The following is a 19,318-nucleotide window of genomic DNA, read 5'->3' as shown; positions in this document are numbered from 1 at the left end:
TATTTTATTTTGTGCAAAGTGAATGTGACGATTTTTTTTCTTTTTCTTTTTTCTGTCTTTCCCTTTGTCAGTGCAAAAAAGAAACAGTCTTGAAACACCAAGATGTCCAATATGTCGATGCATTCATCTTTTGAGTCTAAGTTTGATGAGCCAAGTGATGTTCTTAAATGGGCTGAAGAGATGCAACAAAAATTTTGGGGAGGATATAAACAATTCTTCCCAAATATCAGTACTATCCAGGTGTCAACTCTCTTTTACACAAAATGATTTAGCAAACCTAAAGATGATCTGGGAAGCATTGACACCTCAGCGTAGATTCATGTTCTCGAAGAAGTATGGACATATAGCAGAGTTGATGTATATACCGGTGAATTATTTTGCCTTAAGAGCCATAATTAATTTTGGGGATCCAGCATATGGTTGTTTCACGTTTGGGTCATGTGATTTACTGCCAACCATAGAAGAATATCAAGCTATGCTTAGCATGCTTGAAAAAGAAAGAGAAATTGTTTATTTCTTTAACCCTAAGCAGACAACAAGAAGGACCTTGTCAAAGTTTTTAGAAACCGTCCATGCCACAGAAATTCAAAAGTATATAAAAGTTAAGGGTGGAGAAGAGAATGTGCCATTTGATTATCTAATAAAGATGACGCAAACATACATTGATGAAGACAAAGGTCTTACACTATTGGCATTGTGCATTTACGGAGCGATGATTTTTCTTAAAGCAGAGGGTTATGTTGATAGGAAAGTGATCAAATTGTTTTTTTAAATGGAACGAGGAGTCAATCCTATTATACCTATTCTGGCTGAAACTTTTCGATCTCTTAACTATTGTAGAAATAAAGGGGAAGGAAAATTGAATTGTTGTGTTCCTTTATTATATATTTGGATACACAGCCATATCAAATTTCCCGCAGAGTTTAGGTGTCCAAGGTTAGATTTCAGTAGCCCATGGAATTTAATGCGCAACACAATCAGTGAGTTTGGTATGGCAGTTTGGGATCCAACATATCCAAGGAAGGAGGCTTGGTTGTCTTTCTTTGCAAAACTGACTTCTGAAAATGTCATATGGAAGGCTCAATGGATGCCTTTAAAGGCGGTGATATATAGATGCGGAGATTTTCACAGTGTGCCTTTGTTGGGACCATGGGGAGGTGTTAACTATACACCATTGTTAGTTTTGCGTCAGGTGTGGCTCAAACAGTTTATACCACCAACTCATAATCTGTAAGAGTCTGATTTTTCATACGATCCTGAAGATTGTCAAGGAAAAAAACGTCAAGCAGTATGCGCATGAAAATCTATAAGAAAGAAAAAAGACAAAGGACATTATGAAGGAGTTACTAGTGGGTACGAGGCATGGCAGGCAAACAGAAGGAAGAATATAATAGATATCTCAAGGGAGGTAGTTGAGAGGGGAAAAGAGACAAGCTTTGAACAACCAAATCAGTGGATTGAGAAGAGCATAGAACTAGAAGAGAAAAATCGACTGTTAGAGCAAGAGAACGAGAAGCTTCGTAAAGAGACAAGTCAATGGATGGATCATGCGACTTATTTGCAGAACGAACTCGAAAAGACTAAGAGTTTCTTAAAAAATCAAGATAAGTTAGAAACGGATCTTGAGACTTTAGATAAAGAGATGAGACGAATGAATAAAGCAAATAGGAGCATGAAAAATGAGAAGACAACATTACAAGCAACAGTGGGGTCGCAAGATGAATATATTAAAGATTTAGAAAATGGGAAGGAATATTTTCTCAAGCTTGTCAATGATTTGAATACATCAATTAGAAAACGATAAACACAAATAATGGATTTGGAAGCACAAAATCATTCTTTGCGTCAAACTGTTGATAGCCTACATCTGAAGATGGCCGAGCGCTCTGAAGAGTATCAGATACTGAAAAATTATGCCGATTTCTTACACTATCAACTTACTGCACTTCAAAATTCAAGTAAGAGGATAACACAAGAATATGAGTCATTGAATACAGATTACGTGCAAATGAAGGTTGATTATGATCTGCACACGAGAGATTTCCAAGTGCTAGTGGAACGTGTAGATCAGACAATCGAATTTCTCAGAATGGTGTCCAAAAGAGCAAATGGTTTTGCAGAATGGGCAGGTGATTTGAGAGTTAATTTTTTCTCAATGCAACCTCATGCAGATGATCTAAATAGATTCTTGAAGATGATATGCAGAGAACTGGGACATTTTGGGCGTTTTCATTAATTGTTCATTTTGCTATTGACAATAGGAGTGATGTTCATTACGTTTTGTTTGTTTCTAGTTTCAGTTTGATTTCCTTTATTTTGTCCAATTTACATTATGTTTGTTTGATTAATTTTATTATTGTTGTTTGAATTTTATATATACTAAGATTTGCTTCTCTCTCTCTCTCTCTTTCCCCTCTTCTCCTTTACTTCAATTTTTTTATTATATTTTATTTTTTTAAAAAAAAGGAAAATATAGCTCGTCCTACTCCAATTCGTCATCCTTACAATACTAGGTATAAAAGCCAAATCATGGAAGAAAAAGATAAGGACATGGACAAAATGAGACAAGAGATTAATAATCTTGGGGAACAAGTTTCAAAAATACTGGAATTGCTTTCAATGGGGAAAGGAAAAGCCGCTGTAGATACAACACAATCAAGCAATCCAATTCAAGACACAGATGATCCTATTTATCCTCCAGGATTCACTCCATACCACATAAATGTTCCGCGTCTCAAACCACTCAACACTATGTTCCTACGAATCCGCTGTATGTTGTTCCATCCATTATCCCAAGTATAGAACATTTGGAAGCTCAGGCTAAAATTCAAGACATGGAACAAAACGAGAACACTCCAGCTAAGCAAAAGTTAGATGTTTTGGAAGAAAGGTTGCGAGCAATTGAAGAGACTGATGTCTATGGAAATATAGATGCAACACAATTGTGCTTGGTGCCAGGCTTGATCATTCCAGCAAAGTTTAAAGTTCCTGAATTCAATAAATGTGATGGATCAACGTGTCCAAGGAGTCATCTTATAATGTACTGTAGAAAGATGGCGGTGCATATTAATAATGATAAATTGTTAGTCCATTGCTTCCAGGATAGCTTGACTGATCCAGCTAGTCGATGGTATATTCAATTAGATAATGCACACATTCACGTTTGGAAGGACTTAGCTGATGCATTTCTAAAGCAATACAAACTCAACATTGATATGGCTCCAGACCGTTTAGACTTGCAACGGATGGAGAAGAAGAGTTCGGAAAGCTTCAAAGAATATGCTCAACGATGGAGAGATATGGCTGCCGAGGTTCAACCACCGTTAACAGACAAAGAAATGACATCTATGTTTATGAATACCTTGCGGGCTCCATTCTATGAGCGAATGATTGGTAATGCATCAACAAATTTTTCTGATATTATTGTTATTGGTGAAAGAATTGAATATGGGATAAAACACGGGAGGTTAGCAGAGGCTACAACTGAATATGGTGGAATAAAGAAAGGAACAATATCCAAGAAGAAAGAAGGAGAGGTTCATGCAATTGGTTTTCCTAATTCAGGGAAGCACAAATCAATTTTTGGTCAGAGAAAATATGAGCAAAACTTTCCGTCATATATAAACAATGTCTCTCATATCCCTTATAATAGCTATGTACCAGTCCATACCGTCTCTGAAACTCCAAAACCCGTTAACTCAAATTCTCCTCGACCATTTGTACAGGGTCAAGGTAGCAAAACCAATTCAGATACATGGCGGTTTGATCCGATTCCCATGACTTATACAGAGCTTTTACCTCAACTAATTCAAAATCGACAGTTAGCTTCTATTCCAATGATTCCTATACAACCTCCTTACCCAAAATGGTATGATTCAAATGCTCGATGTGATTATCACGCTGGGGGAGTGGGACACTCAACTGAAAATTGTTTGGCTTTGAAAAGAAATGTGCAATCTCTAATTAATGCTGGATGGTTGAGCTTCAAAAAATCTGGTGAGAAGTCGAATGTCAATGAAAATCCACTGCCTGATCCTGAAAATCCAAAAGTTAACGTTGTGGATAGCCTTGTTGAAAAGTGCAAAAATGAAGTCCATGAGATAGTGATGCCTATGGAAGCAGTTTTTGGTCTTTTTGAAGCAGGATATGTTAGTCATGAATATCTAGACCCCAACATAAGATATGAAGGGTATGATGAAAGCAGACATTGTATATTCCATCGAGGAGTTGCAGGCCACGTTGTCCAACAATGCCAAAAATTTAGATCCAAAGTACAACAACTTATGGATTGAAAGATACTCACAGTATATAGAGGACAAGGAAAAGACGAGATGAAAGACAGTAAAATATGTGTTTTAATGGATGAAGTTTCAGAAAAGAAAGATTCCTTTTTACTAAGACCTTTGACAGTTTTTTATCAAGAAAGTCATAATGAGTCAACCAGCTTCTGCAATCCTAAAAAACTCACGATCCAAGTACCGAGTCCTTTCAAATTTAAGGATCTAAAAGCAGTGCCATGGCGGTATGATTGTCAGGTCATAACAGGTCCTTTAGTTGATAACATTACAGGAATCAGCGGGATAACCCGAAGTGGAAGATGCTACAAACCAGATAACTTAACAGTCCCTTGAAATGGTCTAATATTGGAGCAAGGTAGAAAAAATGAGAAAAGAAATGCGAAAGAGCATTGCAAAGACCAAGATGTGGAGATTCCTATCATTGCAAAAGATATAGAATACAAAAAGCTTGTCACAGATGAGGAAGCAAATGAATTCTTGAAAATAGTAAAACAAAGTGAGTACAAGATCATAGAGCAAATGCATCATACTCCAGCTCGAATTTCTTTATTATCGTTGTTTTTGAATTCAGAGCCTCATCGCAAAGCGTTATTAGATATTTTGAACAAGGCACATGTCGGACATGACATTTCAGTGGAAAAGTTTAGTGGAATTATTGGAAACATTACATCTTCCAATTCCATAGTCTTTACAGATGACGAAATTCCTCCTGAAGGCTTAGGCTATACAAAAGCACTGCATATTCAATTGAAGTGCAAAGACTACGTCATTGCAAGAGTTTTAGTGGATAACGGATCAGCTCTCAATATAATGCCTAAATCTACACTATTGAAGCTTCCCGTGGATATGTCACACATAAAGTCAAGTACTATGGTTGTGAAAGCTTTCGATGGGTCACGCAGAGAAGTAATGGGTGACATTGAACTACCAGTTAAAATTGGCCCATGTATTTTCAACATAGTCTTTCAAGTCATGGAGATAACACCCACATACAGTTTTTTATTAGGACGTCCTTGGATTCACTCCGCAGGAGTGGTGCCATCCACATTGCATCAAAAATTGAAATTTATTGTTGGGAGTAAGTTGATTTGCGTGATGGGAGAGGAAGATTTCTTAATAACAAAGCCAGTCTCAACTCCATATGTTGAAGCGACGGAAGAAGCATTAGAGTGTTCTTTTTGCTCTTTTGAAATTGCTCATGCAACTATGATGGAAGCAACTGTAGATGAAGTGATAAAGCCACACAAGTCTAAAGTTGAAGTTATGACCACTAGGATAATGGGAGGTGGAGGATATTCTTTGAATAAAAACTTAGAGACACTTCTAAAAATACCGAGCAATGATGGGAGGTTTGGTTTGGGCTATAAGCCATCCATATATGACAAGATTAGGCTTCAGGAGAAAAAGAAGAAAAAGCGTTTGGCAAAGCTGGAGATGAGGGAGTTTGATCCAAGTATAAAACTTATACCAGAATTATATGATACTTTCAAGAGTGCTGGTATAAGTTATTCATCAGACAACTCTGATTTGAAGGATGATTTATTAACGAAGATGGAATGTTTATCAGTTGCAGCAGTGGTACAAGAAGCATCATTTGAAGGCAACACAGTTTATGCATGTCCGCCTGATTTTGAGCTTAACAATTGGGATAGTGTAGATCTACCTACATTTTCAAGAGATTTTCAAGAGTAATGATTAATCTTTTATTTGTTTAAATTTTTTATTTTTCGAATGGCTCTATCCAAGGCCATAGTATTTATTTGCTTTACAACATTAATGTACTGCTTTCTTGTTATTTAATGAAATTTCCACATTTTCATTTCATTCATTCTAATTTTTTCTTCTCTCTACTTTCTTTCTTGCATTTGCAAATTAAACACAAAAGTCTAAACCCTTTCATAGACAATATTCATAAGAATGAAGATGTTGGTAATTCCAGTTCTACCCTTGATGCCTTAATATACACTATGGAATCTGACAAGGAAAATGACGATGAAGATGATGTGGGAATATCCTCAGAATTGTTAAGAATGGTAGAAGAAGAAGATGAGGTTCTTGGTCCTCACCAAGAACTAGTTGAAGCAATCAATTTGGGTTCTCAAGAGGAGTCAAAAGAGGTAAAAATTGGCACATCATTGACCAGAGAATCACGAAAAAAACTGATCAATTTGTTACGTGAGTATTCAGATATTTTTGCTTGGAGTTATCAGGATATGTCAGGATTAAGTACGGATATTGTAGTACACCGAGTTCCTTTAAAACCAGAATGCAACCCAGTAAGAAAAAAGCTACGTAAAATGAAACCTGATGTACTAATTAAAATAAAGGAGGAAGTACAGAAGCAAATTGAAGCAGGATTCCTCACAGTCTCGAAATATCCTGAATGGGTGGCAAACATTGTTCCAGTGCCCAAAAAAGACGGAAAAGTCAGAATGTGCATGGATTATAGAGATTTAAATCGAGCCAGTTCAAAAGATAACTTCCCTTTACCTCATATCGACATGTTGGTGGGTAACACTGCAGGATACTCAACTTTCTCCTTCATGGATGGTTTTTCAGGATATAATCAGATCAAAATGGCTGAAGAAGATAGAGAAAAAACGACATTCATTACCCTTTGGGGAAATTCTGTTACAAAGTAATGCCTTTTGGTTTGAAAAATGCTGGAGCAACGTATCAGCGAGCAATGGTTACACTTTTTCATGATATGATGCATAAAGAAATAGAGGTGTATGTTGATGATATGATTGCAAAATCCAAGACAGATGAAGATCATACAACCACACTCCAAAAATTATTTGATCGGTTGAGAAAATATCAATTGAAATTAAATCCATCCAAATGTACATTTGGGGCAACTTCGGGAAAGCTACTGGGATTCATCGTCAGTGAAGAAGGGATCAAAGTGGACCCAGATAAAGTAAGGGCTATCATGGAAATGCCATCCCCTAAAACAGAAAAAGAAATTCGAGGTTTTCTGGGAAGATTGAACTACATATCCAGATTTATCTCACATTTAACACCAACATGCGAACCAATCTTCAAGCTCTTACGTAAAAACAACCCAGGAAAATGGAATGAGGATTGTGAAGAAGCTTTCAACAAAATTAAGCAGTATTTGTAGAGCCCACCAGTACTGATACCTCCAGCTCCAGGACGACCGTTAATCTTGTATTTAACAGTATTAGAAAGTTCCGTGGATGGTGTTCTAGGACAACATTTATCAGGGAAGAAGGAGCATGCCATTTATTATTTGAGCAAAAAGTTTACCGATTATGAATCTAGATACTCAATGTTAGAGCGAACTTGTTGTGCTTTGGTATGGACCGCTCATCATTTGAGGCAATATATGTTATACCACACGACATGTCTTATTTCAAAAATGGATCCAATAAAATACATTTTTGAGAAACCGTCATTATCTGGAAGGATTGCAAAATGGCAAGTTTTATTGTCAGAGTATGATATTGTTTATGTCACTAAAAAAGCAATAAAGGGAAGCGCAGTTGCTGATCATTTAGCTGCTCAACCAGTAGCAGATTACGAACCTATGAGAATTGATTTCCTGGATGAAAACATATTTCTAGTTGAAAAGAATGCTAGAGATCATGAGACATGGACTATGCTTTTCGATGGTGCCTCAAATGAGTTGGGACATGGGATTGGAGTTGTGCTAATTTCTTCAGAAGGAAAGGTTTTCTCCCTAACGGCCAAGTTATGTTTTGAATGCACTCACAATATCGCTGAATATGAAGCTTGCATTATGGGACTTCAAGTAGCATGGGATATGAGTATTAAAAAGTTGAAAGTTTTGGGTGACTCGATGTTAGTGATACATCAAGTCAAGGAAGAATGGGAAATAAGAGATGCTAAATTGGTACCTTACAGCCAATACGTTACTAAATTGTCTCAAAATTTTGAGAAGATTTCATTTGACCATGTTCCTAGGGAAGACAATCGAATGGCGGATGCATTAGCCACTCTGGCAGTGATGTTTGATCTTAATCTTGAATTTGAACTTCATCCAATCCAAATTACAAAGCGAGATGTGCCAGCATATTGCATGAATGTTGGAAATGATAACAAGCCATGGTATTTTGACATTAAGCAATACATAAAGTGTAGAGAATATCCATATGAAGCTTCAGAAAATGACAAACGCACAATAAGGAGGTTGGCCATGAACTTTTTCTTAAGTGGTGAAGTTCTTTATAAAAGAAACCACGATATGGTGCTCCTTCGGTGTGTTGATGAAGAGGAAGCAAAACAAATTATGACAGACATTTATGAAGGAATATGTGGAACACATGCTAATGGACATATGATGGCTAGACAAATACTTAGATCTGGTTATTATTGGACAACGATGGAATTAGATTGCATAAAATATGCAAGGGAATGTAAAGAGTGTCAAATTTATATGGATAAGATCCATGTAGCAGCATCTCCATTGCATATCTTGTCAGCACCATGACCATTTTCTTTATGGGGAATGGATGTTATTGGACCCATTGATCCTAAAGCCTCAAATGGCCATCGTTTTATTCTTGTGGCCATTGATTACTTCACTAAATGGATAGAGGCTGCATCTTATTGCAATGTTACAAGGGGAGTAGTGCTCAAGTTTATCAAGAAAGAGCTTATATGTCGTTATGGTCTCCCAGAAGGTATTATTACGGATAATGCTAAGAACCTTAATAACAAAATGATGGACGAACTTTGTGAGCAGTTCAAGATCAATCACCGAAATTCGACTCCATATCGCCCAAATATGAATGGGGCAGTTGAGGCAGCTAACAAAAATATTAAAAGAATCTTTGAGAAAATGACAATAACATACAAAGATTGGCATGAAATGCTACTGTTTGCGTTGCATGGATATCGCACGTCAGTTCGTACTTCAACTGGGGCAACACTATTTTCTTTAGTTTATGGTATGGAAGTTGTTTTACCTTTAGAAGTTGAGATATCTTCATTGAGAGTTCTCATGGAAGCTAAGTTAGATGAAGCTGAATGGATACGAGGTCGTTATGAGCAGTTGAATTTCGTTGAAGAAAAAAGGTTGGCAGCATTAAATCATGGGCAACTTTACCTAAAGAAGACTAATGCGAGCATACAATAAGAAAGTGCATCCTCGAAGCTTTCGAGAGGGAGATTTGGTATTAAAAAGAATACTTCTGTTTCAAAAGGATCATCGAGGAAAATGGACTCCTAATTATGAAGGTCCATTTGTAGTGAAAAAAGCTTTTTCAAGAGGAGCTCTACTTTTGACTAATATGGATGGCGTTGAGTTAAAAAATCCTGTGAATTCAGATTATGTTCGAAGATATTATGCATGAGGCCTTTTCTTAGAAGGTTTCGTAATGTTGAAAGAAGTTAGGGGTATTTCTAGGAAACTTACATTTAGTTCTTAGAATGTTATTTCCAGATGTGTAAACTTTCTCTCACCCCTCTCTTCGTACTCCATTTCCAAGCATTGTTGTCACATTTTTTCTTTTTTTTTTTTCCATTTCTTATTAATTTTTTTTAATATATGTTTATTTGCCAATCCTTTCTTTTATCCTTTCCAAAAGATAGTAAACATTCATGATTCATTAGTCCATTATTCTACATTTTTTTAATTAGCAAGGATCCAGTACAACTTATTGTATTTGCAAACCAAGTAAAAGCTATGATTTTCTTTTGATAAGATTTGAGAAAATATAGGTGTCTACAAGTCTAGACAAATTTTGCTATGATGGGAGTTATCGTAATTGGAAGTCTACATCTTAAAGGGATTCACGTTTTGTGATGTCCAAGGACTAAACAATATTGGATCTTTACAACATAGTGCAGTCATTCGCAGTTTTGATTCAAAGAGTGGCGAATTTGACAACTCAAAAAGCTTTCATGATATATGTGTTTTATTCTATCCGGTGGCCATACTGACCAATTGTTAATAGGATTGATGAATGGAGCAATGAGCTATTTATTTCTTTGAAAATGAAAATATTTTATTTTCAAATTAAATCTTTACCAAGTCCAAAGCAGGACGAGTCCATTATTTATCAAACCTAGTCCTAGAGCTAAGGTTGATGTCTTTTCAAATTTGGTTAAATCGAGCCCAGATCTGAAGTTGAGGCCGAAGCTTGTCTATCAGGTCCTTTATTTATCAAATCTAGTCCTAGAGCTAAGGTTGATGTCTTTTCGAATTTGGTTAAATCGAGCCCAGATCTAAAGCTGAGGCCGAAGCCTGTCTATCAGGTCCTTTATTTATCAAACCTAGTCTTAGAGCTAAGGTTGATGTCTTTTTCAATTTGGTTAAATCGAGTCCAGATCTGAAGTTGAGGCCGAAGCCTGTCTATCAGGTCCTTTATTTATCAAACCTAGTCTTAGAGCTAAGGTTGATGTCTTTTTGAATTTGGTTAAATCGAGCCCAGATCTGAAGCTGAGGCCGAAGTCTGTCTATCAGGTCCTTTATTTATCAAACCTAGTCCTAGAGCTAAGGTTGATGTCTTTTTGAATTTGGTTAAATCAAGCCCAGAGCTGAAGCTGAGGCCGAAACCTGTCTATCAGGTCCTTTATTTATCAAACCTGGCCCTAGAGTTAGGGTTGATAAACTTTTTAGTTCCCTCTCTAAAAAATAAATTTTGGCCCAAATACTTTATCTATTTCCTTTGTCCACCTTTAAATATTTTCAGGACGGACAAAGGGGGGCAAACTGTAGATACCATATTTTGGCCATTTATTTTTACATTTACTTTACTTTATTTTATTTATTTATTTTTATTAAATTAAGTTGATTTCAATTTGAATTTATTTTAAAAAAAAAAAAGAAAAAGGAAAAGATAACAGTAATTAAATTTCATATCTTTTCCCTGTTTTATCTCAACCACTTCCAGTCCTACGATTTTCCCTCTCTCCACGATTCTTCCTCTCCACGTTCCCCCTCTCCACGATTCTTCCTCTTCACGATCCTCCCTCTCCACGATTCTTCCCACTTTCCCACTATCACAAACACGATCTTCATGATCTGGCAATCTTAAAAAAAAAGTTATCATCTCAGTGCCCTATAAAAAACAGAGAAAAAAGAGAGAAAGGGAGATTTCTTGATGACTAAAAAGAGAGATCAGTTAAAAGGGAAAAGCAAAAAAAAAATTATTCAGCCAAGGTAAGTTTTTTTTTATTGTTCTTCCATTCTTTAGATTTAATTTGTTTTAATTCGTTTTGATTTTATTCCTTCGTCAAATTTTATTTTTAGGTTTAGGGTTAGGGTATTTTAATTTTGTTAGGTTTAGACCAATTGAGTCTATATCGTTGTTTTGTATTCTAATTTTGTTGGGTGGAACTTGCATCAAATTTTGCCTAGGTTGTACTGTGTTTAATTTTTTTTAGGTTTAGGGTGTTTAATTTTGTTAGGTTTAGACCAATTGAGTCTATTTCTCATTAGCCTATGTTTTCTATTCTAATTTTGTTGGGTTAAACCAAATGGATATTATTGTATCAAATGTTGCCTAGGTTGTACTGTGTTCAATTTTTTTTTAAATTATGGCTCTTTAGGTTAAACCAATTGAATATCAATAGAATAGTGTTACATCAAATTTGCCACTGTGTTTAATTTTGTTAGGGATACTATCACATCAAATCTGCTCGTGCTACATCAAATTCCCTATGCTTTAAATTTGATTTAAAGTAAGCAATTTGATTAAAGTTTATTAAATGTAGGGTTTAATTTGGTTGTTTTACTGATTATTAAGTATGTTTGATATTGATTGATTAGATTGGTTGAATGGCAGAGTACTTATTTCAGCACTGTATATTATTTACTTTCCAAATATTATTTCTCAAACATTATATATTTCTTATATAGTATATTATTTCCAATATTTTATTTTTGAATATGTAGATATTATCTCCAACTTTTATTATTTGGCTACATATATTGTTGGTTGTATTATTTGTCATATTTGCCAACTATTTTATACCGTATTATTTATGAGAAAGAGTAATGTTCATTTATGGTTAAAATTCCATAAATACATGAAATTTCTCAATTTTTAAAAGTTAATACAATTATTTTTAAACAAAGTATATCTAACAATTTTATATTTTAGAATGGGACTGAGTAATGTTTTCTTTAGAATTCATTAATTCTTTAGATACATGAAATTTTCCATTAAAGGTCTATGATGGAGATCAAAATATCAAAGTTTGATATTTTAATATTCTTGAGGTAAATAAAAAATTATTTTTAAATAAAAATTAAATTCTATTTTTCTAATGGCTCTCATGCCACCCATATAATCATCAATTCAGACTTAGTTTTTTTTAGTTAGAATTGATAACCATGGGACATTTAAAAAATATCAAACAAAAAACTTTGTTTTGTGAACCTCGTTAATTTAGTTTAAAAGATAAATTTTGGTAATCATTTTTATGGGTGTTGTAGGGTGCTAATACCTTCCCTACACACAACTTGACTCCCGAACCTTAAATATGAATTTACGTAGATCAATTTTTTTGTGGTGACCAATCACACCTTAATATGATTGGTGGCGACTCCAAATCTTTTAAATATTAAAGATTAAATGATGGGGGATGTCGGCCGCTCTGCGTCGCGATCACGTCGCGACAGGTCGATGCGCCTTTGCATTGACTACAGAGAGCTGAACAAGGCGACAGTTAAGAACCGCTACCCTTTACCCAGGATTGATGACTTGTTCGATCAGTTGCAGGGAGCCACTGTCTTTTCTAAGATCGACCTGCGATCCGGCTACCACCAGTTGAGGATCAGTGACAGTGACATTCCTAAGACGGCCTTCCGTTCGAGATACAGACATTACGTGTTCATTGTGATATCTTTTGGTTTGACTAATGCTCCTGCGGTATTCATGGACTTGATGAACAGGGTGTTTCAGGACTTCTTAGACTCGTTCGTCATAGTTTTCATTGATGACATCTTGATTTACTCCAAGACTGAGGCTGAGCATGAGGAGCACTTGCACCAAGTTTTGGAGACTCTTCGAGCCAATAGACTGTATGCCAAGTTCTCCAAGTGTGAGTTCTGGCTAAAGAAGGTATCTTTCCTTGAACATGTGGTGTACAGTAAGGGAGTTTCTGTGGATCCAGCAAAGATGGAAGCGGTTACCAATTGGCCTCGACTGTCTACAGTTAGCGAGATTCAGAGTTTCCTGGGTTTGGTAGGTTACTACAGGAGGTTCGTGGAAGACTTCTCACGTATAGCCTGTAAACCCGATATTTTCTTGGTTTAATTTCTTTAAATGTGGAAAAAAAAAAGAAAAAAAAATGGAAATGAAGTGTAAATATAAATATATATATTTATATATTAAATAGTTTTATTAAATTAATTAAAGAAAAGAAAAAAAAGAAAGGACAAAAAGAAGAAAAGGAGAAGAAAATTTCATTTTCTCTTTTCTTCTTCTTCTTCTCTTCCCTTCACCGCCAAGTTTGAAGACATCCAAGTCTCCTTTATTTTTTTTTTCTTTTTCCTTCTTCAATTTGCAGAGAACTTCTAAGAGAGAGTTTGGAAGAAGAAGAGAAATTTTATTAGAATTTTTAGGTTGAAGAAGAGGAGGAGAACTCAAGCAAAGTGTATCAATGGCTGAATTTTAGTTCATTCTGCACATCACTGGTTTTTAATTCGGTTTGAACTCTTCAAAAGGAATTAAGAGGTAAGATTTACATTTACTGAAAGTTAACTCATTTTTAAACAAACTTTATGAAGAACGTTGGAGCAAATTCGGATTTTCATTTGGTGCTTTTTGATGAAGAAAACAGGGCAGTTGGTTTTCACTCGAAATCAGGAGGTCTCTGGTTTTTCTTGTATTTCAGAGTGTATCGGTGGAGTTAGAATTTCTATTTGGTATGGTTGGAAAGCTTATTCAATTTACTACAACTTTCATGAAGAAATTGTAAACCAAAAACGACTAAAATTGGTTAAATTGTAGGAACAAGTTAAAGAGGTCGTGTGCGCACGATTCTGGAAGTGGTTCTGTTTTGAGGGTTATATGTGTTTATGCACGGGGAATCAGATTTATATGTCTTCAGGTAAGTTTTAGAGGATCTCAAAATGAAGAGTTTGATATAAAGAACACTCATTTTGGTTAAATATTGAGAAAGTTATAGTTCTTTGAAGTTTATGTTAGAAATCTGGAAATTTTAGAGAATTGTTGAAATAGGATTTTATTTCTTAAGCTTTGTTTTCGTGAGCGTCATCTTTGGTGCGACATGTTATGTATATCTTTAGGAAACCAGAATGTTTAAGGTTTTAATACTCGGTTGGGTTGTTGGCAGGCCGAGAAGAATTAAACCGAGCTTATAGACCAAGGATCTAGCCCAAGACTGTGAGTGACAAAACCAACTTTGAAATATTTTCCATAACTGTTATTATGATTGAATGCGATAAATGTTTATTTACGAAGCCACGAAAGGTATTTGAATTTCATGACTATTTTCAAGTATACATTTGGAGACTAGATTTCTTAAAGAAATTTATGCTAGCACGTAGATATTAAATGTTTGGAAAGTATTTAAACCACAATATTTTAAGCAAAGCATGAATTAGTATGAAGTTTTGTTTTAAGAACTACAATTTTCCACGAAAGAGCTGAGTAAAGTTCGAGCTTTGTGTAAAATTTATAAGCAGGCATGTTTTAATATTTTATGATGATTTATGAAATTTTCATTAACTACATGACTGAGATCTTGAGCCTGAGGCTAGAGATTACCGTGTGCACACTGGTTAGATTTCGTTGTTGGCGTTGAGTGTACTCCGTAACAACGATGCTGTCGTGAGTGCTGGGCGGGCCCCACTACGACAAAGACGATGGGAGTGCTGGGCGGGCCCCACTACATCGTAGTGCTTGTAAACCTTGTTGTACTAGGTGTACCCTACACAACGTAGATTCGTCATGTTAGTTAAAATGCTTCGATATACTTGATATGCCTTGCTAGATTTCAATGACGAACATGCTGAGTATTTAAGGAAGCTATTCTTACTATTACACATTTACATTTACGACTTGTATAAACAGATTTATATGTGTAAAGTTTTCACGTGCTCTTATCTTTAAATTCATAGTTTTAAACTGAGTCACTCACTGAGCTCCATAGCTCACCCTTTCCAAAATGTTTTACCCATTTTCCAGGTAGAGATGGACTTCCCGGTGCCTGATAGACTGCCTTAGTCTGCGGAAGCTTCATTATCGATTGCCAGTACGTGTTTTGAGTTGGGCATAAAGTCTGTTGTGTTGTGATGTATTCACACCCTTGTATGTTATAGATACTCCACAGTTTGTATAAGCTTTAGGAGCTGTAGTTGTGTAAATTTTGTTGGTTATATTTTGATTAAGGTGTCTTTAGGTTTACTCGTGAAATTGGTAAATTTTGAGGTACACTTCATGTATGTGTTTGACTAGCTGTGTTTGACTAGCCTAGGATTCGATGTGTTTTGTGGCATGTACAATAGTTTATATACTAGATTGGCAAGTTCATCACATGAAAGTTTTAAGCAGAGTCGACAGATACAGATACAGAATAACGTTGTTCGTCGGCTTCACGCCATCTTTCGGTCTAAGGTAGCAGGTAGTCCGGGAGGGGGTGTGACAACTTGGTATCAGACCAGTTTGCTCCATGGGAATTAAGGTAGAGCGGTTAGCTCTAAGAAGAAACTGGAAAGTAAATAATTGAACGTCAAGTTAGCTTAAAGAGAACTAGTGGAGTATGGTCTAGGTAAGGGTAGAAGTGAGTCCAATTATTATTAATACGTGAGTAGACATTTAGTATCATGCATTTGAGTTAAGTATTTATAGTATGTCTAATGTGTTGACATATTATAGGAGTCATGCCACCACGTACTGGTAGACGACGCCGGCAGAATCAGGACGGGATGCAAGGTCCTACCCAAGGTCCATCTGTAGGGGAATCTAGTACCCTAGGAGTTCGAGGTGGTGCAGGAAACGAGCAGTTTGCGAGAACAACACAGGAAATAGGAAGGACAGATAGAGCAGAGCCTAGTGATCCAGAAAAGGCATACGGAATTGAACGGCTGAAGAAGTTAGGGGCTACAGTGTTTGAAGGTTCCACAGATCCAGCTGATGCAGAGAACTGGTTGAATATGCTTGAAAAGTGTTTTGATGTGATGAATTGTCCTGAGGAGCGAAAGGTTAGATTGGCCACATTTTTGTTGCAAAAAGAGGCTGAAGGATGGTGGAAATCTATATTAGCAAGACGCAGTGATGCACGTGCTTTAGACTGGCAGACTTTTAGAGGCATATTCTAAGATAAGTATTATCCCAGCACATACTGCGAAGCCAAGAGGGATGAATTTCTGGGGTTGAAACAAGGATCACTTTCAGTGGCTGAGTATGAGAGGAAGTATACCGAGCTTTCACGGTATGCTGACGTTATTATAGCTTCTGAGAGTGACAGGTGCCGAAGGTTTGAAAGAGGGTTGCGTTTTGAAATACGTACCCCAGTTACAGCCATTGCTAAGTGGACGAATTTCTCTCAGTTAGTGGAGACTGCCCTTCGTGTGGAGCAGAGTATAACAGAAGAGAAATCGGCAGTGGAGCTTAGTCGTGGGACTTCAACAGCTAGTGGATTTAGAGGCCGTGAGCAGCGGAGGTTCACGCTTGGGATAAATATTTCAAGCCGTCAAGATTTTAAGAATCGCTCTGGAGGCCAAGCATCGAGGAACGTGAGTTATGGTAGTGTTTTTCAGAGACAGAGTCAGAGAATACCTAGTCAACCCATTAGATCAACAGTAAGATCGCAACCAGGTCAGGAGTCCATTGCTAGTACCGTCAGGCGAATACCATGCACGAGTTGTGGCAGGAACCATCGGGGTCAGTGTTTGGTAGGTGCCGATGTATGTTACCAGTGCGGACAGCCAGGACATTTCAAGAAAGATTGTCCGCAATTGAACATGACAGTTCAGAGAGATCAGGGAGTTGGGTCCCAGACAATTGAGCAATCGAGAGTTTCAGTGGTTCCAACAGAGGGCACCAGTGGTGCAAGGCAAAAGGGAGTTGTTGGAAGATCGAGGCAACAGGGAAAAGTCTATGCTATGACTCAACAAGAAGTAGAGGATGCACCAGACGTTATTACTGGTACGATTCTTATTTGTAATGTACCTGCAGATGTTTTATTTGATCCAGGTGCTACGCATTCCTTTGTTTCTAGTATATTTCTGACTAAGTTGAATAGGATGCTAGAGCCTTTATCTGAGGGGTTAGCTATATACACTCCAGTTGGTGACGTTTTACTTGTTAATGAGGTGTTACGTAATTGTGAAGTTTTAGTAGAAGGTATCAGTTTGCTAGTGGACTTGCTACCACTAGAGTTGCAGAGGTTAGATGTAATTTTGGGAATGGATTTCTTATTTGCTCATTATGCATCTATGGATTGCCATAGGAAGGAAGTGGTTTTCAGAAAACCAGGCTTTGCTGAAGTGGTTTTTAGAGGTATGAGGAAGGCCGTTTCTAGAAGTCTAATCTCAGTTTTGAAAGCTGAGAAATTACTGAGGAAGGGTTGCACAGCGTTTCTTGCACACATCGTAGTAGTGCAGAGAGAAAAACTAAAGCCAGAAGATGTTCCTGTGGTGAAAGAGTTTCTTGATGTATTTCCAGATGATCTGTCAGGTTTGCCACCTGATAGAGAGATTGAGTTCACCATTGAATTATTACCAGGAACAGCACCTATTTCACAGGCGCCGTATAGAATGGCTCCAAGCGAGCTAAAAGAATTGAAGATGCAGTTACAAGAACTAGTTGACAAGGGATACATCAGGCCTAGTGTTTCGCCGTGGGGAGCACCAGTGCTTTTTGTGAAAAAGAAAGATGGTACCCTCAGATTATGTATTGACTATAGACAGTTAAACAAGGTTACAATACGTAACAAGTATCCTTTACCACGCATCGATGACTTATTTGATCAACTAAGGGGAGCAACGTTGTTCTTTAAGATTGACTTAAGGTCAGGATACCACCAGTTGAAGGTTAGAGAATCAGATATTGCTAAGACAGCATTTAGAACGAGGTATGGGCATTATGAGTTTCGAGTTATGCCATTCGGTTTAACGAATGCGCCAGCGATTTTCATGGATCTCATGAACAGGATCTTCCATCGGTATTTAGATCAGTTTGTGATTGTGTTCATTGATGATATATTAGTTTACTCAGTTGACAGAGAATCTCATGAGGAACATCTGAGGATTGTTCTACAGACTCTACGTGAAAAACAGTTATACGCTAAGTTCAGCAAATGTGAGTTCTGGTTGGAACAGGTAGTATTTTTGGGGCATGTAGTTTCAGCAAAAGGAGTTAGTGTCGATCCACAAAAAGTAGAAGCGGTTGTCAATTGGGAAAGACCAATTAGTGCGACAGTAGTACGTAGTTTCCTGGGTTTGGCAGGATACTATAGGCGTTTTATTGAGGATTTCTCTCGATTGGCATTGCCTTTGACCGCTTTGACAAGGAAGAATGTTAAGTTTGAGTGGTCAGATAAATGCGAGCAAAGTTTTCAGGAATTGAAGAAAAGACTAGTTACAGCACCTATTTTGGCACTTCCTGTAACAGGGAAGGACTATGTGATTTATTGTGATGCTTCAAGGCTAGGATTAGGTTGTGTGCTTATGCAAAATGGGAATGTAATAGCTTATGCTTCGAGGCAGTTGAAGGAGCATGAGTGTAATTACCCTACCCATGATCTTGAGCTAGCAGCAGTTGTTTTAGCACTAAAAATCTGGAGACACTATTTGTTCGGGGAAAAGTGCCATATTTTCACAGATCATAAAAGTCTGAAGTATATTTTTGATCAAAAAGAGCTAAATCTGAGACAAAGGCGATGGCTAGAACTGATTAAAGATTATGATTGTACTATAGAGTATCATCCAGGTAAGGCCAACGTAGTAGCAGATGCATTAAGTAGGAAGTCAAGACTTCCGAAGAGTGCCTTGTGTGGTATTCGAGTAGCTTTGTTGAATGAGTTAAGAGGTTCCAAGGCAGTAGTAACTACAGAGG

General features: G+C 36.8%; 2 protein-coding genes across 4 annotated transcripts; both read left to right on the top strand.

The window, feature by feature from the left end:
- Nucleotides 1-1,813: 1,813 nt before the first annotated feature.
- Nucleotides 1,814-9,637, top strand: LOC103502460 (uncharacterized). The gene is given in 6 exon segments (XM_051080313.1): nt 1,814-2,129; nt 2,803-4,209; nt 4,654-5,986; nt 6,238-6,920; nt 6,923-9,393; nt 9,395-9,637. Coding segments are annotated over 6 exon segments (6,453 nt in total).
- Nucleotides 9,638-13,750: 4,113 nt separating this feature from the next.
- LOC127144247 (uncharacterized) lies at nt 13,751-16,583 on the top strand. 3 transcript variants are annotated; one of them, XM_051079944.1, is made up of 4 exons: nt 13,751-13,969; nt 14,076-14,160; nt 14,246-14,345; nt 16,136-16,583. In XM_051079944.1, the coding sequence occupies exons 3-4, from the start codon at nt 14,306-14,308 to the stop codon at nt 16,576-16,578; spliced, it is 483 nt and encodes a 160-aa protein (XP_050935901.1). In that variant the 5' UTR covers nt 13,751-13,969; nt 14,076-14,160; nt 14,246-14,305; the 3' UTR covers nt 16,579-16,583. The 3 variants fall into 3 exon arrangements, with proteins under 3 accessions (XP_050935901.1, XP_050935903.1, XP_050935902.1); XM_051079946.1 differs by lacking the exons at nt 14,076-14,160; nt 14,246-14,345; XM_051079945.1 differs by lacking the exons at nt 13,751-13,969; nt 14,076-14,160; nt 14,246-14,345 and adding an exon at nt 14,592-14,641.
- The last annotated feature ends 2,735 nt before the right edge of the window (nt 16,584-19,318 follow it).

Source organism: Cucumis melo, chromosome 12, assembly GCF_025177605.1.
Source record: "Cucumis melo cultivar AY chromosome 12, USDA_Cmelo_AY_1.0, whole genome shotgun sequence".
Classification (NCBI taxonomy): Eukaryota; Viridiplantae; Streptophyta; class Magnoliopsida; order Cucurbitales; family Cucurbitaceae; genus Cucumis; species Cucumis melo.
This window is presented reverse-complemented; position numbering and strand designations above follow the sequence as displayed.